This window comes from Glycine soja, chromosome 8 (assembly GCF_004193775.1).
Source record: "Glycine soja cultivar W05 chromosome 8, ASM419377v2, whole genome shotgun sequence".
NCBI classification, from domain to species: Eukaryota; Viridiplantae; Streptophyta; class Magnoliopsida; order Fabales; family Fabaceae; genus Glycine; species Glycine soja.
Genome location: NC_041009.1, coordinates 4,341,183 through 4,363,654, shown reverse-complemented (window position 1 = coordinate 4,363,654; position 22,472 = coordinate 4,341,183). Strand labels below are relative to the sequence as shown.

Below are 22,472 nucleotides of genomic sequence, written 5' to 3'. Positions count from 1 at the left end.
TATTCAATATTTCTGATAGTCCTGAATCCTCATGGTTTTGTGGATAAGAATGTGATGCCACATTTAGAGGATAATGGATTTGTAAGGATGGCCAAATCAATGGAAGCATACGTTTCTGATATCCAATATATTAACACCTGGAAGACATCACAAGGACAAAAGGGGGATATGGTCCAAACTGCAATACCTGATGTGAATTTGCGAAGATTAAGAACAGAGAACTCCTCAGGTGATGGTACAAAAGGAAATTCTCAACCTTTGAATCTGTTACTGTTGGCGTGAACTTGTCAATTTCAGCAAAATAAGTTGTACCTACTTCAAACCCAACACCCGGAACATGAGAGGAGACTAGTTCGGGGAATCAGTTACCAATATGGTCTCACAAACTCTGCATTTATCACTTCCTCACACACGTTGGTTCAGCATCCAGCACTTGAATTTACTGGAGTATACCTAGGCACGACCAATATTTGTCATGACTCTTGAGAAGTTGCAACGAAGGTTCACACACTGACATGTGGGGCCCAGTGGCACCCTATTGTTTGCATCCACGTACTTTTCTCGGCTTGTCCATTAGCATGTTTGATTGCACAACTATGCATGTCATGCGAATGTGCCATTAGTGACGCATAAGTTATCTGTGTCATTTTCACAGTAACGCTTACAGCATCTCCGGTGAGAGTTGCTTATGAAATTCTTACACTTAAAAAAAAAAAAACATTTTTATGCAGTTTCGCTAATGAAGTAACTGATGTGGCAGTTCTTAACTCTTGCTTATATAAACAATACTAGTTTTTTTAAGGCAATTATAACACTCATTTTAAGTCCTTAAGGATTGCTCTATTAGAGATAAAATTAACTTGTTCAAATTCTTAATTACCATGTGGAATTATAGGGTTCACCAAGATTGAGTGGAACAACTCTATTATTTTTGCACTATTGGATATGCTCTTAAGATCCATTTTTCTCATCAACTCGGGAGTTTAGTTTTTTTCTTATATAAATATAAATTGTGCTACAAGTGAGGATTTGGAAAGAAAAGATGGGTGGTTTGGGAATATGGATGGGTTTGATTAGCCTGTGTTTTGTTTCTGTATCAGCTAGATCAGGTCTGCTCCAACGCCTAGAGCACCCTGTTAAAGCTGATGGCTCACTTAGCCTTGTGGTCATTGGAGACCGGGGAAGGAAAGGAACATACAACCAATCTCAAGTTGCCACTCAGGTCTTCATCCTCTATTTAGTGGGAACTTGTGTTCCAGTATTAGTCTAGTACTAGTACCTTAGCTAAGCACGAGTTTACAATAAGTCAATAATTTTTTAATTGGGATACAGAACTTAGCATTAGCATCTTTTTGAACTGAATCCTTTTAAGCTCGTTTGAGGCTTGTTTGTTAATTAACAAAATCACCTTTCTTTAAATCATGAGTGTTGGTTGTTGCAGCCAAATCCAGTTCTTAACCAGTGGTGGAGGTTCAAAGGCATGGAAAGGAGACATGGATAAAGATAAGACAGATGGGATCAAGTTTTATTATGATGGACAAGGATTTATGTCCGCGGAGCTGGAAGAAACCAATGTCAAAGTTGTTTATTATGATATTTTTGGGAAAGTTTTGCATGTTGTGAATCTGCCCAAGGGGTTAGGTACTTCTGTCTCTGCCATATAGAAGATGGTTTCGTGTTTCAAAGAGGCAATAGCACCTTCAGCCTCAGCCTCAGGAAACGATAGTTAAGTTATGTTTTGCATCCATTAATTATTGCACAAAACAAAACCAACGCCCTGTCTGTTACTCCTTTGCTCTATTCCATGTTTATGAACTGCGGAGATGGCTGTTATAGTATTATATATGTCCACAATGTGAATGAATCCCTTCAATTAATTTGGCTGCAATTTTTAATGTGAGGACTGAATCACACTTTTTTTTTGTTTTTACGTGGTATTAGTACGAAATTACTCTAATGGAATGGAAGACAATGACTTATTTTCATATTTTCATTGGAAATAATAAGTCAATATAATATGATATTTCTCTTTTAACATAATTTTTTTTCATAAGTTAGTCAAGATTTAAACTCTGAATTATTTGGTTAGAAACATAAATTAACAAGTTAGTATGGCCATGACTCGTGTTATCCACATGTTGGTTGAATCAGAGTTTCTTAACGCCTAAATCTCATCTTAATGGTCCTTGAAATTGTTGGCACTATTATATTAGTCCTCAAAATTAATAAAATGAAGAGGGAAAAAAAATCCTCGAAATCGACATTGAGGTTGCATTTCATGCCACAACACAACGAGAACATCGCAAGATAAACGCTTGAGTTACTGGGAATTTTTTTTATTTTTTGTATTATTTGGCAGATATTACAGAGACAAGAGAGATTTGGAGAGATATGTGTCTTTTTGAGTGCTTTGTTCTAAGGACAAATAATTGTCTCATGACTGACACACAAATTAATACCAATTTGAATGACCTTTAGCCCAACAAGCTTATTGATTATAATGAACTAGGAACACATACTTTGTCTTAAATAAAAAAATAGACAGAATTCCTTTTGTAATCTCAACATCTCAAAGATAACAAACATTTGTCAACACGATAGATAACCAAGATTTATCAAGCAAAGTCCCATCATTCAAATATCATAATTGCCATGAGTTCTCAAAATGAAGATATCCAACTATAACATTTTAAGCCTAATGAATTGTATGTAACGGGAAAAAAATTACTTTTTTCCTTATTGGTGCATTATGCGAAAGTTTAATATTCATTTAAGATAATTTTTAATTTTTTTACTAGTTAAAAAATTTATTTAACGGTTCATAAGCAAGTTATTTTTAATAATTTTTAGTATTTTTTAACTGTTACTTCAAGTAACATTTTTTAAAAAGCTAGTTTTTAGATTTTATCTTTTTATATTTTCTTCCACTTTTTTTCTGATATATTTATTTATTTTTCTTGTTTTCTTTTTTGAATAAATTATTATATTATTCTTGTTCTTACATTTTATATTTTTTTAACTACTTTAAAAGTTAATTTTATCTAATATTTATAATTTAATAAACTAATTTTTAACTTTCAACTAATTGTCAAATCTTAAACAATAGCCACTATTCGAAAATGGCGGGTTCTACCGGAAAGCAAAACTCTTGGAAAGATTTACAAATCCCATTAACTAGTTACTATGCTACTTATAAATCTTGGGGAAAAGAAAAGAATTAATATGACGGGTCACATATACTCTAAGAGTGCAAAATATACAAAGTAGAGAAGAAGAAGAAGCAACCGTAACACAAGTTTATATATTCAAATAGGAGTTTAAGATGACAACTAATAAAATATGACATACCCACTTGCAAAATTGATATTTTTTTTATTGGAAACTCGTTAGGAATATAAAAAGAATCATACATATAATTTATTACGTTGTACATGTAAAATACATATAAGTGTAAATAATCATTTTTGTCTTTGGATGTATAATTCACTGATAAATGTGTCCTGAAATATGAAAATATAAAATTTAGTCTCGGAAAGTGTTAAAAGTGAGACAAATATATTCGACCGTTAACTTTTGTCACCGTTAATAAAATAGTTTACGTGATACAAAGAGATGAACATGTCATTAAAATGATTCTCAACGAGATCATCTCTAATTATCATTATATGGACATATTTGTCAGATAATATTTTTTTTTTTTACTTTTCGTCTTTTCACCCCATGACAAATGCGTCTCTAAAAGATAAAAATACAAAATTTAGTCCCCGAAAGTATAAAAAATATGACAAATATATATAAACGTTAATAGTAGATGGTAACTAATTATAATAATTTGAAAAAAATTATAATAATTACGACAATTTTTTTTAACAAACTCATAAATTAAATTATAATGTTTACTCACAAATTGAAGAATAATCATTTTATAAATTATAAATAATTTTTTTACATTCTCATGCTTGATGAAAGGTTCAAATACAAAAAATGTTTATCGTAAAACATTATAGTTAAATTAAATCCATAAATAATTTTAAAAAAAATTATAATTGCAATGACATTTTTAATTTATAACTATGGATATATTTAAAAAATTAATATATATTTATCACACTTTTTACACTTTAAAAACTAAATATTTCATATTTCAAAAACATATTTGTTAGCGAATTACATCTTACCTCACACTTATCATTATTGTGACAAATGATATTTACAGGGTTATGGATCATTAGCGCATAAGTTGCATTCTTGCTTCATTGCACGGAATGACAAATATAAAAACCATGAATACTCAACCATAGGTTCATATTTTCAGGGAGTTTAACATGCACTTGAGCATATTTTAAATAATCTCACGGTGTCTACAGAATAGGATATATTTTATCTTTAATCTCTTAAAGAATTTTTTATTTTGTTTTAATGATAGGATTTTTTTTAAAGATCATATTGTTTAATAATAATGCCAACTTATAATAATAAATTGATCATTTATTTACGTCATATCATTAAAAAGTTTAATGAAGTGAACACTTGTATTTTTATGTTTTTAAATTCTTCATCAATTAGTCTGACATCATCAATTATTTTGAATAAATTAATATTTAAAAGATGATTTACAAAAATTAATAAGTAATTATCTTATTAAAACGTGACAAGCTAATGAGCACTTAATATTACTATTACATCATAAATAAATATTATTACTTGACAATATAAACTAAAATAAAAAAATCTTTTAAAAAAATTAAAAGCAAAGAGTTCAAGATTATTTAAGATATATATATATATATATATATATATATATATATATATATATTGGTTATAACTTTTTATAATAAGTAATTCGTCGTCTCTATTTTAGGGAAATTTAACGTGTCCTCATGCTAAAAAAAAATCACCTAAATTTATTTACCTCACAATTCTTTTGGTTTCTAGAAAAAACCATGTTCATACAGCAACATTTAATTAGATCAGAATCTAAAAAAAAAAAAAAATCAACTAGATTAGAAGGATTCAGGGGGAAGCAAGTTGACCTGAAAACAAAATAGCAAGAGGTTATTCACCAAAGAAAAAAAAGCAAGAGGTGGACGCTGTTTTGGACACAAGTGATAGTCGAAACGTGCAGCACAAAATTGCAGCATCAGTGGCCAAATTTGCACCTCAATTTGGGACCCATCACTTCCCCGCAGTTGCAAGACTGAAATTTGGACAAGTATCTCCTCCTCCTCTCCCTGTTCTCTCTTCTTAGCCTCAGAAAATAGAATGCTCAAGGGTCGGATTTCCCTTACAAAAAACACGTTTCATGACCATTCACCAACTCTCTAATCAAATTCCGAACGTCTCTTTAAAGCCAAAATATCTCCAACGTACCTATTTGTACTTCTCTCTCCCAATTATATTACTATTAATTCTATACTGTTAATCTTCGTTTTATTATAATATTGATATGAAATAAACTGTCAAAACAGTAATTAATATGTGTGTGAGATTCTGAACATATTTAAGATCGATTTATTTCATATAATTAAAATCAAAATTATCTTTGATCGTCCGATTAAAAAACATAAATCATTAGTATTGATTCCTGTTAGTCTTTGTTACTAAATATGTTTTTTAACATAATTTATATATAAATAGTTTTGCTGTAAGTCAATAGTAAAAATTAATAAATTATTTTTTTTTATTAAAAATACAAGAGAAACATATTATTAAGATCAATATTAAAATATTTATTTTATAAATGCATAAGAATATAATTATAAAAATGATGAAATATAGTTTGGAGGGCTGAATGGTGAGTGGGCCCGTAAACCACAGGAGACGCCCTATAAATATTTGACAGAAGGGCAAATCGATTAGCGCCCACCGGAATTGAATAGAAATAGAATCATCGATTTTCTCTTTCTCTGACTCTAGGGTTTCATTCTTTTCTTCTGTAGATCCATCTATCTAGCTTCGGAGCTGTAAATGGACGTCGCTGTCACTGCCTTCCGGTCACCGCTGATCATCCTCCGAAGACCGGTCAACGAGTCTGCCTCAGCTCGGTTCGGTTCCACTTTTGGGTTTTCCAGAAAGGTAAGTAAGGTTACTGTGATTGATTGATTACTAAACACAAGAGGAGCGAACGCGTGAAGAAGAGACTAATGCTTGTGATTGTTTATGTTTAGCAGCAACGGTTCAGTTCAGTATGTATCCCCAAACACAAGCACAAGCAAGGTCGTAGAAGAGGGTTTGTAGTTAGAGCTTCTGCATCCTCATCTCCGGAGTCGGATGATGCCAAGATTGCTCCTCTTCAGTTTGAATCCTCAATTGGGCAGTTCCTTTCTCAGATTTTGAAAGATCATCCGCATCTTGTGCCTGCTGCCGTTGACCAGCAGCTCCAGCAACTCCAAACTGACCGCGATGCTCATCAACAAAACGAACAACCTTCTGCTTCAACCACTGATTTAGTTTTGTACAGGTACTCTGCCTTCTTTCTCATTTCTCATTTTCTCTTACGTTTTTGCTAATGAATCTGCTTATTTACCATCCATAACCCATTAGGTTGCAACAAATCATTCTTATGTATCCTATGCTTTAGATTTTAGTATTAAGTATCACGAAATTTGTCTGATGCCACGTATTCAATGTTTGTGCCAGTTTTATGGCTTAACTGGATCGTAAGGGCGAAATTTAAATTGAAATTAAAGTCACTTCAATTTTCTATATTGTAGAGTATAAAATATTAGTATGTAGGTCCACGTGCATTCTCGAAGGAAGACAATCAGGAGAGTTGCAACATATAATTCTTATTCCACTTTATCTCTTCTATTTATTAATCTGAAAATGTTAAACAAATCTGCTGTTGACCATTGCGCTGGCTTCCAAACATTTTCAGGAGAATTGCTGAGGTGAAGGCTAATGAAAGGAGGAAAGCTCTGGAAGAGATCTTGTATGCATTGGTAGTGCAGAAGTTCATGGATGCTAATATTTCTTTGATACCCTCTGTAACCCCAGATCTTTCTGGTAAGGTTGATTTGTGGCCAAATGAAGATGGTAAACTTGAGCTGCTTCACTCACACGAAGCATATGAGATGATTCAAAACCACCTGGCTCTCATTCTCGGTAACAGAGCTGGAGATTTAACATCAATAGCTGAAATCAGCAAATTCAGGGTAGGGCAGGTCTACGCAGCATCAGTGATGTATGGTTATTTTCTTAGACGAGTTGACCAAAGGTTCCAGTTGGAGAAGACAATGAAAGTTCTTCCAAATGCAACAGAAAAAGAGAATAGTGCTCATCAAACTACAATGGACAATGCAAGACCCAGTATTGAAGAGGACACTTCTCAAGTGATGTCTCATCCTGAAGTATCTACCTGGCCTGGTGGTGATGTCCGTCCCGGTGGATTTGGCTATGGTGTAAAGGCAACCAGGTTGCGTAACTACGTGATGTCCTTTGATGGTGATACACTACAAAGATATGCAACAATTAGATCCAAAGAGGCTGTCAGCATCATCGAGAAGCACACAGAAGCATTGTTTGGAAGACCTGAAATTGTTGTAACACCTGAGGGGGCAGTCTCTAAGGATGAAAACATCAAAATTAGCTTTGGTGGTTTAAAGAAGCTTGTTTTAGAGGCTGTGACTTTTGGTTCTTTTCTCTGGGATGTTGAGAGCTATGTGGACTCAAGGTACCATTTTGTGTTGAACTGAGTAAATCTTTATATGTGTATCCTTTTTAGATCCCACCAGGTGGGAGGGAACCTCGTGCATTCAGTTGTCCTTTTGAGTTCTGTTTGCTCTCATACATCACAAGGCATAGTTTATAGTGTGTTGGTACTGACTGATGGAGTATATTTGAATGTAACTTCGGTGTTAAAAGTCCAAATATTGTTTCACTAATTAATATGTATATACTGTAGTGATAGTGGCTCTGGATTTCACTAATAAAGGGAAGCTTATTTTCTAGTTAGATATTTGCTTATTTGTCCGTTTTGTTCCCTGCAACAAATCCGATACCCATAAAGCATCATCAGCTTTGGTGATTTCACTAATAAAGTGAAGCTCGGTGACGACTACCCTGAACGAGATCCCTTTCATTTTCAACAAGATGATGAAATGAGTCTTCTTCGCGAGCAAGTTAATTGCTTTCAACGTGATCCTAAACTTATAAAATATTTTTAATTTAGTTTTTATTTGCAGGACTCGGATCCCATTATCTTCATGATAATTGCAGGCCTGCTGCTTAATTAAGTATAATTATGTTGCTTGTATGATACGTTGACATGTACCATGGTTGAAAGAGCGATGGGAGGATGTTTATTAGTACTAATTAACAATAACTGCAAACATATAAAAATTGTTCTTATCTGGAATGCAAAATTTTGTGGAGTAAGGAAAAGTATATATATATATATAAGCCAGCTAGTGGTGTTGGTACGTACTGCTCAACATTTCACCTCATTCATTGTGTTCTTCACTCACCAGAAACAGCTTCTCATCATTGTTAATCGTCTCTACATAAACAATTTTGCCAGATTGTTCTGACAAAATACAGGAACCATTTGGAATTTCCAAATGTTTTGATGCCTCCTTTATAAGCTCTTGAATGCTTTGTGGAACCCTTAGGACCACTCCCTCTTTTCTATCCGCTTTCTGATCCCATGGGTGGAAACGAAATACTATACATCTCTTTTTCAAATTTCATCTGTTGACTGCAACAATATTGGTGTTGCTGCAAAGTTGATGATGAATGTATATATATGCATGATTTGTTAGAATAAAAATATTGCATACTAGTACATGAAATAAAAACAAAATCACAAATTAAATTGTTTTTACCAAACATAAGATACCTTGAGTTTCATGAATATTATCGGACAACTCTGGCAACTGAGAAGCTTTTGCAACTTCAAGCATTTTGATCATATTTCTATCTCCACCTGTATGAGCTTCATGAAGAGATGTATTTCCCCATCTTCCAGAAGGAAGTATTGAAGGATATTTTATTTTGCAATTCAAAAAAGCAAGACAACAATATTGCTATTCTAAGATCCCTCCAAGTTAGCAATGAAATAATTTTTGCTAACTCAATATTTGCACAATACATACCTGTCCTTAGATAAAACACTTGCTCCTGCTTCTAGAAGTAATTCAGCCCTTGTGAACAAACCTTCAGAGGCACCTATGTGAAGAGGTGTACGTTAATCATAATTTTTGGCATTTGGATTAACTCCACAACCCAGAACCCTTTTTAAAAGGTCCAACTACTTCTTGGCAACAGTCATGCAGAGAAAATTGCCAACAACATCCGGGTAATGTATTTAGAGGCCTAAAGCCAAATTTTAAAATGAGTTATTTTTTAGTCTACTATTTTTTTTAACAAAAATTAATATTTTTATTAAATATTTATATTTTATTGAAAATTTATTTTTCGAACTTTTGAGGATGCAAAATTATTTATTAATCGATTTCTCTTAACATTTTTTTTCAATCAATATTAAAATTAATTCATTCAATCTTTCTTGGGATATTTTTGATCTTAAATAAGATTTAATTAATTTAGTTTTGAAAAACTTCTTTACATCGAAGTAACACTTATCGAAATTGCTAACATTATTTTATAAGCAATAAAAGCATTGCAAAAAGAATCAATTCATTTTATATAGTTAAGTATGTCAATCGGTGTATCATTTTCTACTTTTATAATTTCTCTTACAATTTTTAGTTATGTCAATAAATCTAATTCATCAATACCTTAGTGACTATTATGTTTTAATGAACGTTCAATCGTATTTCAAAAAGCAAAAAAAAATAAAGGATTCAAATTATTTAGTGAAATGGTTAGAAGAATAAATAAAATAACATGTGTAATACCTTACATATGAACCAAGTTAAGAGGAGCAAAGCTAAGTCACAAATCAAAAGCAAAACAAAAAATATTAAAAAAAAAATCAATAAGCATACTTAATCAAATGAGAATAAAGGAAGGAATAATCTACACAAAAAGATAGCAGAGAGTATAAATGAGAATGAGAGTGATATTTCAACTTATTTAGGAGAGAATTTTAGATTATTTTTGGCAATTAGAGAAAATAAAAAAATAAATTTCAGATTAATTTTAATGAAATTTGATATATTCAAATTGAGAGACCTTTGATATAATCAAATAAGAGACAAACTAATTAATGAGAATAAGAGTAATTAATTTTAAATATAAACTAAATAATGGAATTATGGATCTTACTAAAAATTAAAATTATATTTCTTATGTATTATTTTTATGGGTATTAATTATAAGAAAATATGAGTCTTATAATTATTAATATTTTTTTTAGACTTAATTTTTTTGGAGGCCTCAAGCAAAAACTTTAGCTTTACCCTTGGACCGACCCTGAAATCATCAATGGTAAAGATATTAGCTCCTGCATCAACAAGTATAGATGCTACTTCTCCGTGTCCATTCTTGATGGCTTCAAGCAAGGGAGTGCTGCCAAATTTATCTAAAAGAAATGGGTGTTTAAAGTGTAACACTATTTTTTTTTCTCCAAAGAAGCATATTCAATAATAGATTATATGTGATTTGGTTTTTAAAGTTCAAAATCTAACCTGCTTAGTTGATATTTACTCCTTGTTCAACAAGATAGGAAGAAATATCTGCATATACTTTTGATGCTAGAGATATGCTATTATAACAAACATAAAATCAAATTAATAAAATGCACTTTCTCACCACTGTATTTGATCATTTGACTATTCTATGCTCTTTCTTATTTTATTTTTTTAAAGGGGAAATAAGAGGGAAAACCAAATCCAAACCTGAAGGCATGACATTAACCTATAAATTATACACTAGTACTTGTTTGGTGCTACTGTGTCGAGTATTTGTTCATCCACGGATTAACTAAGATTTCCAAGGACAATATTCACTATCTCATATTGTAGAGACCGGAGACAATTTAATTTATAAGCAATGTAAGAATATAGAGATAAATTATGTGTATGTAATTATGCCTAGTGAAGAAATGGAAATTGGTAATGTTGAGTTCATGAAAATTGGTTGTTCATACCAAGGGTGTTCTGCCATCGTAATCAGTCTTATTGGGATCTGCCCCAAATCCAATCAAACGTTTCACAAGATCAAGATGACCATCATGAGCAGCACAGTTCATCCTCGTTGCCAGCTCTGTTTCCATGTTGCCAATAGTCAGGTTGAATTCTGATACCAAAAGCTTACGTTGGAGACTCAAGTCTTTTACCTGTTAGCCATGTACAAGCAAGAGTTATAAACTTGTCAACTTAGAATTTCAATCCAAAGGCCTAAGAATTCTCTCAGTAAAAAGACCACAGATTAAGTGTCATTACCATGAAAGTGATGGTGACTATTTCTAAGTGACTTGGTTGCCCAAATCATCCAGAAATTGCCTAAGTAAAGAAATCAAATAGTTTCCCCCTTTGAAGCTATGCAGTTAGGTAATTTTTTTCCTGAGACTCACTAAACTACCACAAAAGAATCTAGTGCCACAGAGTCCTTCCTCGCATCCTTAGTTTTGGTGGTAAACCATGGGCATTGATACATCTAGTAAAGTTTATGGTTATAGATGTAATGATAAAAAAGAAGCAAGAAAAATAGTGAAATTTTTGTTTAAAAAAATTCACAACATACCTCAAGGAGATTGTTCAAGACAATATACGACCATCTAAAAAGTATATCTTCAGTATTTCAGTAAAGGATTTCTTATCAAGTCGTAAAACCTTGCAAAATTCATGAGATCAACCGTGGAAGTTTGAGGCATATTGCAAAAAAACGAAACCTGGCCGAAAGAACTATAGGTATGTAATGTAATTGTATTTTCTTCTGCATCATCATCTTCCTTCCTTATCTCACGCTGTTGACAAGAATAAAATTTGTATATTTATACAGTTTTCCTTATCTTTTCAGTAATTCAGATTTAAAAATGCTTTTTTATGTATATTTGCGATACATATATAATGATATTATTTCCTGGTTATGATTATATTTTTCCAGTTTTCTGATATCCATTTTTAACTTGAGGAGGCAGCTGTTGCCAATAATATTAGTAGTAAACAAGTCATATTGAGTTTAGAGGCTATTTATTGCCTTAACCTAATCTCAAGCAGAAATATTGTTCTGGCATCACAACAATCAAGAACTGCAAATTTGGAATATATAACCTAATTCGATCACTTTTGTGTTTCTTGATATTAAACACAAGTTAAATAAATATTCAAAGGACTTCTGCTAGGCTGAGGTTTAAATACAAAGCTAAAGATGTACCAAAAACAAAAACATAGAAAGCTAAAGCCCACTGCACCCTATAAATTAATATCAAGCAACATCTATTTTACATTTGGAAAAACCCGGCGTGTGGTCTATATGGAAAAAGAAAAAAGCACATGAATATTAAAATGCACCTACCAATTTCCAATATTTCTATTAAAAACAATGTATAATTATTCATACCGGTATACCCATAGTCCTATACATCAAACAGCTACGTATAACATTCATTATCCATTAACAATAACATATACTTGCATGCAATGCCTATCCAATGCGTCTCAAATTTCAATTTGTTTTGAGTGACCGTGATTGGATGCAAGTTATAGACGGCTGCCCATTACTAAAAGGACAAACAGACCAATGTCTTAATTGCCGAACCCACCACCTTCCACAAAATCTAACGCCATTTTATTGTTTTAATTAAAATACTAGTAATAGTCAGGAAGTTAATTTATGTTACGTGTCCATAAATTGATAAAAAAAAAAGGTTTAAAATAGAGAAATGGCTTTTAAGTAATGCAGTAATAACATACTTTTCTTGATTTTCAATAATTAACATTTTTTTATATTTGTGGCTAATTATGTCTGATAATATTGTGCTTGAAGTGTGCATTTTTTATAGTTATCCATTGTTTTAGTTACAGATAGAAAGAAGGAAAAGTAAAAGGAGTAAGTGATGCCATGTATTCAGTCACATGCAAATTAGTGAAGGACACATCCTCCTTCCTAACTCTTCCGTAGCTGTCTCTTGTTTCATTTCCTTCCCACTCATATAAATATAAAGACTCCCTATGCACTTCCAATTCCATTGATTAATAGCCTCTCCCTTTTCTCTCATGGCACTTGTTCGCGAGCGCCGCCAAATCAAGCTTCATTGGCTGCTTCCAAAGAGTTTGGGAGCTTCATTGGCTGCTGTTTGATTAAGGACTCCACTCACCGATGCTCCGCCTCCCAACTCTTAACACAACCCCTGTATATACTTTTTCCTTCTTTCTTCTTCTTCAATGTTTTCTCTTTATTTTATTTTATCTTATCAATTAAGTCAGAAAAATGCATCCCGCGCACGCTACACTAGGGGCAGAACGTGGACTTATTATTTAATAGCAATGCATGAACGTGGACGCTCTTTTGCTTCCTTACAAATTACTAGTTAACTTCACCACTTGATAATCACTCCTTATGCTCACCTCACCATTTTGTCTATTATTAATATTTTCACACTTTCTACATACATCAACTACTCGCAATTTCAATAATACATCCTTTCCCCAAAAAATTAAAATTAAAATTAAATGGAATAGTTTGATATTTATCATCAATAGTGATGCTATTCATCACCAAGATTTTTTTATTTTTGAATCGTGCTATCAATGCAGCACTTCCCCCAATCACGATTCACATGCCCACTTACTTTTTTAATTAACAAATGAAATTTAAGTCAACTCATTTATAACCATTTTTACTGTGAAATTATTTTGTATCAAATTACTGTATTATATTTCTAAAATGAAAGGAAACGTATTATATATGATATTTAACTTGAACAAGAGTAACAGTTCTGTACATGGATAATTAAGCTCTCGTTACTATAATATAGACACTGTAAAAGTGTAAATATAACTCAATTGTATCCGTTTTTATGTCATTCATATTTTGAGATTGTTGAATGAAAAAGATGAGAAGGTGGGTTGACCTTCAACACTTTGTGCCAAAAATTGACGAAAAGACCAATTTAGCTTAACAAATATTATTTTTTGTTATATACAATAATGAAATATTTTAAACATAAGGGATCAAACTAAAACCTAAAATATAATAAACAACCAAAGTTTCATTTTAGCCAATTTTATTTTGGCATTTTCTCAAAATTTCGGTTGAAGCTCTGCCACTGGGTTGAAGGGTGCTTGGAAACTGGAGAGTGGGGAGAGAGGAGTGTGAAGAGAAGGGTAAAATATGAATTTTAAAAACTACCAAATTACTGTGAGTGAGAAAATGAAAGGAGAGGTATAAAAATCAAGGGGCATGTCATATAGTGCCACAATTGGGCTAACAAATAGATCCACCCAATTAAACATGAGAAAAACTAAAGTGTTCATAATTAAAAGTACTTGAGTTTATTAAATATAGGTTTTTTTTTTCTTTTACAACATAACACCACTGTCTTGAATTAAATACTAACTAGCCAGCCACACTTTCCTATTAGACCCACACTCCTTAATTCAATAGGTAGCTGCGAACAAATGAAACGTGGAGCAAACCAAAGAAATATGAAAACGATGCTAACAGCAAGTTTATATTTCAATGGAATATAAAAGAGTTGAAAGTGAAATAGATGTAAAGTAAGTTGACATGTTCGGTTAAACTGAATTGGAGGTGAAAGTTTTTTTAAAAAGAATAAGTGGAGTCCAAGTCAATACTTTTACCTAAAAAATGATGTGAAAGCCAATGAAACAAGCAATAAAATCCGTGAAAGAGGCAAAGTTTTAAAATGATCCTTATTTTGTTTATTTCCTTGTGACTCATGTAATTTTTTTATAAAGGCACCTAATCGATTATGCCTATATGCCTTAGGCCTAATCGATTATATGTCTGTTTATTTTTTCTTAAAAAAAAGTTTTTGTATAGAAAAAAAATTATGCATAAGTTGGGGTAAAATGAAAATTGCACAAATGCTTATTTTTTTTCTCATCTCTTTTCATTCGAAACAAAAAAAAAAAATACATTCTTTGAAATCTCAAATGTGAGGATGACGCTCGAATGAGACCATAAAAATCTAACAAGAAGCGAAATCCAAAAATTAGAACTTGTTTAAAAATTTTGGGGTTGTTTTATTCCGAAAGGTATGTCTCACCTTAAAGTCAAATAACAGATAAAATTTACATATAATTAAAATAGTGTACTTCCATCTTAATATATTATCTTAACTTCCTCCCTCCCCTGCTAAAAGATAACGTCTGAAAAAAAATAAGATTATGATCTACTATTTTTGTTAGTGTTGTCTTAATTCCTATAATAATTAGTTCAAGTAGTCACAAATTTAGTTTGTATCATATATAATTTTGTGACAAATATGAAGCTTGCCCCTTCTCAAACACAACACTAGGGACTTATTTGAAATTTTACATTTATGTTATACAGTTTATGTAAATTGATACAAGAACTAACAACCAATTTTTAAGTTTTACAGGTTACAGTAGCAGGTCATATTGAGTTGTGTATCATACACAATTGCACCCTATAACTCACCCAGATTATATCATCTAAACGGGACCATAACTTGATTATTTATTTTTTTGGTACAAGAGTCTAACAATCTCTCTAATCTCCATTATATCTTGCATAGTCTGAGATCTAGTACCAAGAACAAGTAGGTACAGGTAAGATGTTCATTTCCTTGTTTTGTTTGGTCCTATTAAACTTGTCGGGTCCCCGTTGGATTACTAAAACAGCAGAAGTCGTATAACTTATATAGTACATATCACACCAACTTCTACAAGAGCAGCATGAGGGATCTTAAGAGCAACAGGAGATTCCCGACAATTTTTTTCACTGAAACGATAGACCATGATTAAGAATCTCTTGAGAAAGTTAGTGCCATCACGCACCACTAAATGTGACTGCCCCAAGAAATAGGCACTGCCACTCTCCCTGGCATCAATTAGCTCCAAAAGCTCCTTCCTCACAGATACCTGCATTTTAGGACTATTCTCAGGCAACATGAACCGAACCTTTTTTCTCTTGTTCCTACTCTCCAATGCGTCATGATCTACTGGACTTATCTGAGATTCATTGTTCACCATGCATGATGATGAGTCTACTTCATCAAGAGGAACTAAAGCATTTCCATCTAGTCTTGAATTTGAATTTCCAATAATGATCATTCTTTCATCTGGGGATACCATGGACTCAATGTCATTCTGTTCAATGGATATGAATTCCCCAATAGAACGAATTATCTGCTCCTCAAAATGACCAGTGTCCCTTATGTGGTCACAATATCCACTTCTGACAATGCAACGATATATTTTGTAATCCTTTGGCCCAATCCTACCAATGAGATACCTTTCACTTTCTGGTACATAAGGCACAGCTATAGACTTGAAAGACACCAAGATCAACACTTGATGAAATGCAGGAAGATTAGTTATAAAATGTGAAAAGAAAGCTGGGATTCCTGCTACTATGTCGGTGTAAATGAAGCCGATTCCGGGTACCCTGGAAATCCCAAGGCCTGGACTAATATCTATTAGCCATTCGGTTGATACCTTGTTTTGCAAATCAAACTCGTACTTCTTCATTGTTCCATAATGCCATGAAAGCATCACTGTCATTGACACTGCCAATAGGACAACCAGATACCAAGCTCCTTTGTGGAATTCTAGCAGACATGCTGAAAGATATGCAGCCTCAAGGAACCCAAAACATACAAGAAAGCACGCAGATACCATCAAATTCTTCTCCCAATACAGAGCAATGATCAGTGACATCAGACTAGTTGTCACAAGCATTCCACAAATTATAGCCAAACCTGTCACAAATTGAGAACTCATGATTATTTTTTTATCTGTTTACCAACTCATTGTTTTCTTAAGAAGAATATATATACCTGTTGCATTGCCAATTTTCACAATGTCTCTGAAACCAATGGTGACAGTGAGGCTAAAAATCATCAATAACCAGTTGACATCGGGGATGTAAATCTGCCCATGAATCGTTTTTGATGTGTGAATAACTTTAACTCTGGGAAAGCAATTTAATGCCAGACACTGGTTAATGATGGAGAAACACGCAGTTATGGTTGCTTGGCTTCCCACAGCTGAAGAAAGTAGGGACAATACTATGAACAAGTGTCTGCAATGACCTGGAATCACCAACCATCACTTTACTATAGCGGTAATAACAAAGAGAAGAAAAATCTCATCGTAATATAATAAAAGCACTCGACCAATTAACTTACGTGGCATAGATTGACTAAGATGATTAAAATCTGGAGCATGTAAATTTTTGGAGATATATGCAGCCTGACCAGCATAGCATAGAAGAAGAAGCGGGTAGATCAAGCATATAAAGGTAATCTACAACGGACACATGATGCACAAGTTAGAAATCATATTCAATTTTCAATTACAGAAAAAAGGCTATGTATGTATTGTACTGTTACTGTACCTTAATTGATTTCTTGGAGAAATGGCCTAGATCTGCAAACATTGCCTCCGATCCTGCTACACATAAAATGACGCTCCCTAACAACCTCCATCTGTGGATGTCAATATGTGTGATGAATTTGTATATGTAGACTGGGGATATTTTATAAATAATTTTTACATCCCAGTGGAAAACATTATACGTTCCCACCCCAGCAACAAACAACAACCAAGCAGTGATGATTGGAGCAAACATGATCCCAATTTTACGTGTACCGCAGTGCTGCAGCATGAACAGCCCAACCAATATAACACACGCAGAGGGAACAGGTACATCTGGTGTGAACATGACATTTCGATCAAACATAAATTTAAACTCTGTTAAGTAGATGAAAATTAATTCAATGTTTATCCATACAAATTAATCACAGCCTGTGTAGTTCTTACATCTTCTTAGACCATTTGACACGTTCTGCTGAGTATCTGGTGACCAGGCAACTGGTAATAAAAAAACACACACATTAATTGTAGCGATTAACCATAAGGCCTCGGAAAAAATCGCGGCCGGGATTTAATCGAATTCTCAGTACAATACAAGGTCTTACATATGTCTGTCAATATGTCTGTCAGGGATCTCTGAACGCCGGTCGAAGCTGAGTACACTGGTAAACAGCCATAATAATAATGAAAAGTAATTTCATCAAAGTAAATTTACTTGTTGGAAAATTAATTGAAATTGAAGTCCACCTGAAAGCGCTGGAGTGAGCACTGCGTCCCCAATGGTCATACAGGAACCAAAGAGGGCTAAGAACAATATTAAATAGTGACAGATCTTGTGTTTCTCAATGGCCCTTCGTGCTCTTGAATCTGCTTTGAGCTTTGAACCACTTCTCTCTTCATAAAGCACAACTTCATTGGCACTTTTGTCGCATGGGAGCAGCCCAACTTTTGCATTTCTACACAACAGTGAGTATAAAGCAACAATACCACCTACAAAAACATTTAATCTTAGCTTAAAGCCTCATGTCATGTAGATATATTATATATTATATTTATATAGTCACTGAAGATAAGAAAATTAATTTTACCCTCTCCTTCATCATCTGCTTTCAACACTATAGAGGCATACTTGACCAAAGATATTATTGTGAGTGTCCAGAAAATGAAGGAAAATAGTTCATAAACGACTTCTTCTGATGCAAGATCTCCCTTTTGCATTGTCCCAAATACATATAAAGGTGCAGTGCTCAGTTGACCATAAACTATTCCCACAATTTGAAAGGATAGCAGAGTTGTTTGCTTCCATGTTTTCTTCTGAATAAAAATTATGATTAGGAGAAAAAATATGTATACTAGATCCTTTCAACATCCTAACTACCAAGATTCAACCGAGCCAAATTTAATTTACAGCAAGACAAGATTCAAATTAATAAAACAGCTACATATCAACAAAGTAAAGTTCTTAATGCAGAGGTGCCATAAAACTTCATAGAAGATATTTAATTAATGAGTGAGGGTGTATGACGATTGACAAACAAAAAAAATTGTGATTAAGTGTTAACATGCGAAAGGCAACTAATTTTAATTACCTTGTGATCTTCATCAAAGATTGCATCAAGATGAGAATCCATTAGGACTTACAAGGAAGACACAGAAACTAGGATAGGCTAAAGATGAATTGAAGTAGGAAGTGAGTGGAAAACGAAGTTCTGAGAAGAAAGAAAGTGACAGGAATATAATATGTATGAATGAGGAGCGATTGAAGCAATGCTTGAGATGACAGAGACGGAGGACACTAAGAATAAGATGATGGCCTTTATAGACCCTACATGGCTACATTACATTGCAGTGTCTAAATTAAAACAGCAATCACATTGTGATCTTCACGTACCAATTCTTTAGACGGCTTATTATTGATCTCGTGATTTCATCCTTTCTTTTTTGCATTATTTTATTGCAGGCAGTAGGGAGGGAATGCCGGGCTGACGTGGACACACTCACAGAGAGCGACGTGTAAGTTTTAGTTTTTGCTCCATGCATTGAATATATATAACAATACAACTCAATAATACACACACCACCACACAGATTAAGAGTCAAACAACACACACAATACATATGATTCAGAAAACTAATGTTACTAACAGATTTTAATTTCCATTTTTGTTTATTTAAAAATTTATTAGACATATTTTATAAAATTATTTAGAGAAAATATTTAAACGGGCCAAAAATGGAAAATGGATTTTTTTTTTTTAACATCAATTAAAATCACTTGGATATTTCCGTCAAGGACAGGGGGGACTAAGTATGAACAAATGCACATGAATACGTATTTGCAATTGCAACCATCAGAACACCTTAACTATAACAGCCTTTTTTTATTAGTCACTAATTAAGTGATTGGCAAAATCATATGATCATATCACATGCTAAGGATACATGACTTATTCCGTGTCCCTTTTATTTTCCTGATTTCTATTTCCAATCGTTCTATTCTATGGTTGAAAGCTGAAACCATGTGGATACGACAGAAAATACAAACAATTAATGAACATGTGCTGGCTGCCCCCAAAAAATATTGAACACCTGTATCTAGATACTAAAACGTAAGTAATATATGAAATCTTTAACGGTAAAAGCATCTAAATATAATACATGTGGCTTAAATGAGTATTTATCTAAAATTTGTAAGTTCTATAATATCACATAAATTTAAAAATTTTACACAAAAATTTACTCAAATCCTAAAGTTATAGGAGGGAGTGCTTAACTGGAGTCATGTTAAATTTTGTAATTGAAAAATGATTCTTTAATTGATAAGAATTAATGGCAAAATTTTGTTAAACAATATTGCTTAATTTTAAAAAAACTCATACCGCACAAAACTATGTGTCTGACTTCTATTTCATTTTAAAAAAATATATATATTTAATTTATTAACCAATAAAAAAAAACTTCTTTCTGAATTTGTACAAATTTTTGCTTAAGATTTTCGTATTATATGAGAGGAATTATTAAAGGGAGCACATATTTATAAATTATTATAATAAAATAAATACTTTTAAATTTTTAATTTTATGAATATATATAAATTATAAAATTATTGCATAAACAAATATTTTATTTAAAATAAAAATATTCTCCAAAAATAATGAATACAAAAGTACAACTTTAAGAATAAAACTATTTAAAATATTCTCCAATTATAATTTTAATCTTTCTATGAATTAAGACTAAAATTTATCTTTAAAAATAATAAAATTAAATTATTTAAGTACAGAGTTTATTTGTTAAAATAAATTAATTTGTTTATATTAGGAAATGATTTTTAGAACGCAAGTTTGCTACCTAAATTAGATTAATCCAAAAAGTCAATCAATAAAAATTGATCAACCGATACCTGACTACTGACCAGATACCTGATAATTGATGACCGGATACCTGACTACCCGACTTTTTATTTTGTTTTATCTTTTTTTTTTCCTTGCTTATGCAACGTTGTCTTCAAGGTCTACAAAATGCATTGTTATTTTAATTTAATTAGTGATTTAGTGTTTAAATTGTGTATGCAGCTTCGTAAGATATTTGAATAATAATTTTATTCAATTCGAGCAAACTTCTTCTCATGAAAAATATAAATGTAATTTAGAAGGAAAAAAAGTGTACAAAATCTGCTGTTGTGAAGGAAGCTTCCTCAAATGGAATGTTCGAGCTCAATCCCGCTATTGCCTTTTTGGCTTTGGATGATTTCCAATGCATGAAGAAAAAGTTTGATGTGTCTTACTAAATCCTTAAACAAACGTTGTTGTTACACATTTTTTTATTTAGTCAAATGGAAAATTATAATACTCATGAATTTGAACTGCCGCTTGAGCTGTGCTTGATGCTTCTGTTTGAACTCTGCTTGGACGACTTCACAACTAAAATCCTACCTGATCAATTTGAAGAAGAACCTTCATAATATCAAATCAAAACAAGCCAAACTTTTCTTTTCTTTATGACTCTTGTTTCTTAAGAGTAATAATATTCATACAACAAACTTAATGGTTTTTTGGAGATTAGTCTATATTTTAAGAAATTGATTATACGGTCAAAATTGATCAATGTTTCGGAGACTCTTTCAAATTATTGACATGTAATGTACAGTTGTGATTTTATTGGAGAGAGAAGTTGAAGAGGATCTAAATTTTCTATGAAACCCCTAATTGTGTTTCTTTTAATTTTATTTTATTATTATATTGATATTGATTGTAATTCTGCTTACTGAATACTGATTGTTAATTAATATTTTTTTTTGTTCTAATTAAGATACAACTACAATTAATTGTGGTAATTTAAATTATGTTTTTTTACATAGGTAATTTAAATTATGTTAATTAATTAGTGCTACTGATTTTAATTAATCTGTAGAAGCTAAATGCAGAAAAGTTATAAGAGAGTAAGTACTATGTTTCTAGTATTAATTTCTTCGGAAAAAAGTTTCTAATATTAAATAGGTTAAATTAGTTTTTTTAATACTTTAATTTATTTTTTAGATTCAATTTAGTCATTTAATTTTTTGAAGGTTCAATTTAATCCTCTAATTTTTTAAATCAATTCAATTTCAGACTAAATTATAAGAAATCATAATTTGTGATGATTTAAAATTGTCATTAAATAATTTTAAATTGTCACAAAATTTACATTTTCCAAAAAATGAATTGATTTTATAAATCATTGGACCAAATTGAAAAAAAAAAGAAATTAGAAAACAAAATTAAATTGATTTTAAAAATTAAAAGACTAAATTAAATCTAAAAATAAATAAATAACCAAATTGAATCTAAATAATAAATTAGAAAACTAAATGAATAATTTAATCTATTAAATACCATTATCTCTATGAACAAGAATAGCAAATCAGAATATATGGATAGAATCCGGACAACGTACATACATACCTTTGAGAAACTATATATGTACAAGTATCCTGATATTTAAGATTTGAACTTTCTCTGATACTTTGAACTACGTATTTTCTCATTTTTCAGGGCAATTTTT

The 22,472-nt window shown here is 31.9% G+C and overlaps 3 protein-coding genes and 1 pseudogene across 3 annotated transcripts; 2 read left to right on the top strand and 2 right to left on the bottom strand.

The window, feature by feature from the left end:
• The first annotated feature begins 819 nt into the window (after window positions 1-819).
• LOC114422689 (purple acid phosphatase 3-like) lies at window positions 820-1,888 on the top strand. The gene is made up of 2 exons (XM_028389171.1): window positions 820-1,222; window positions 1,442-1,888. Exons 1-2 carry the CDS (start codon window positions 1,146-1,148, stop codon window positions 1,662-1,664), a joined length of 300 nt encoding a protein of 99 aa, XP_028244972.1. The 5' UTR covers window positions 820-1,145; the 3' UTR covers window positions 1,665-1,888.
• Window positions 1,889-5,841: 3,953 nt separating this feature from the next.
• LOC114421299 (UV-B-induced protein At3g17800, chloroplastic-like) lies at window positions 5,842-7,953 on the top strand. The gene is made up of 3 exons (XM_028387159.1): window positions 5,842-6,075; window positions 6,171-6,460; window positions 6,878-7,953. The coding sequence occupies exons 1-3, from the start codon at window positions 5,968-5,970 to the stop codon at window positions 7,692-7,694; spliced, it is 1,215 nt and encodes a 404-aa protein (XP_028242960.1). The 5' UTR covers window positions 5,842-5,967; the 3' UTR covers window positions 7,695-7,953.
• A 452-nt stretch (window positions 7,954-8,405) lies between these two features.
• LOC114424743 lies at window positions 8,406-12,477 on the bottom strand (annotated as a pseudogene).
• Window positions 12,478-15,392: 2,915 nt separating this feature from the next.
• On the bottom strand, window positions 15,393-19,316 carry LOC114421297 (potassium transporter 25-like). The gene is made up of 9 exons (XM_028387158.1): window positions 19,019-19,316; window positions 18,518-18,743; window positions 18,177-18,419; window positions 18,035-18,091; window positions 17,877-17,927; window positions 17,452-17,765; window positions 17,243-17,360; window positions 16,892-17,146; window positions 15,393-16,813 (listed from the first exon to the last, which is right to left on the bottom strand). The coding sequence occupies exons 1-9, from the start codon at window positions 19,058-19,060 to the stop codon at window positions 15,750-15,752; spliced, it is 2,370 nt and encodes a 789-aa protein (XP_028242959.1). The 5' UTR covers window positions 19,061-19,316; the 3' UTR covers window positions 15,393-15,749.
• Window positions 19,317-22,472: the final 3,156 nt, after the last annotated feature.

Excerpts from the sequence above, each read along its gene's own strand:
- LOC114422689 (XM_028389171.1), top strand. The coding sequence starts at position 1,146 with ATGGCTCACTTAGCCTTGTGGTCATTGGAGACCGGGGAAGGAAAGGAA. Across the intron at positions 1,223-1,441 it reads AATCTCAAGTTGCCACTCAG|CCAAATCCAGTTCTTAACCA; the intron begins GTCTTCATCCTC and ends TGGTTGTTGCAG.
- LOC114421299 (XM_028387159.1), top strand. The coding sequence starts at position 5,968 with ATGGACGTCGCTGTCACTGCCTTCCGGTCACCGCTGATCATCCTCCGA. Across the intron at positions 6,076-6,170 it reads CTTTTGGGTTTTCCAGAAAG|CAACGGTTCAGTTCAGTATG; the intron begins GTAAGTAAGGTT and ends TATGTTTAGCAG. Across the intron at positions 6,461-6,877 it reads ACTGATTTAGTTTTGTACAG|GAGAATTGCTGAGGTGAAGG; the intron begins GTACTCTGCCTT and ends AAACATTTTCAG.
- LOC114421297 (XM_028387158.1), bottom strand. The coding sequence starts at position 19,060 with ATGGATTCTCATCTTGATGCAATCTTTGATGAAGATCACAAG. Across the intron at positions 17,766-17,876 it reads GTCAAATGGTCTAAGAAGAT|ATGTACCTGTTCCCTCTGCG; the intron begins GTAAGAACTACA and ends TGTTCACACCAG. Across the intron at positions 16,814-16,891 it reads GAAAATTGGCAATGCAACAG|GTTTGGCTATAATTTGTGGA; the intron begins GTATATATATTC and ends AATTTGTGACAG.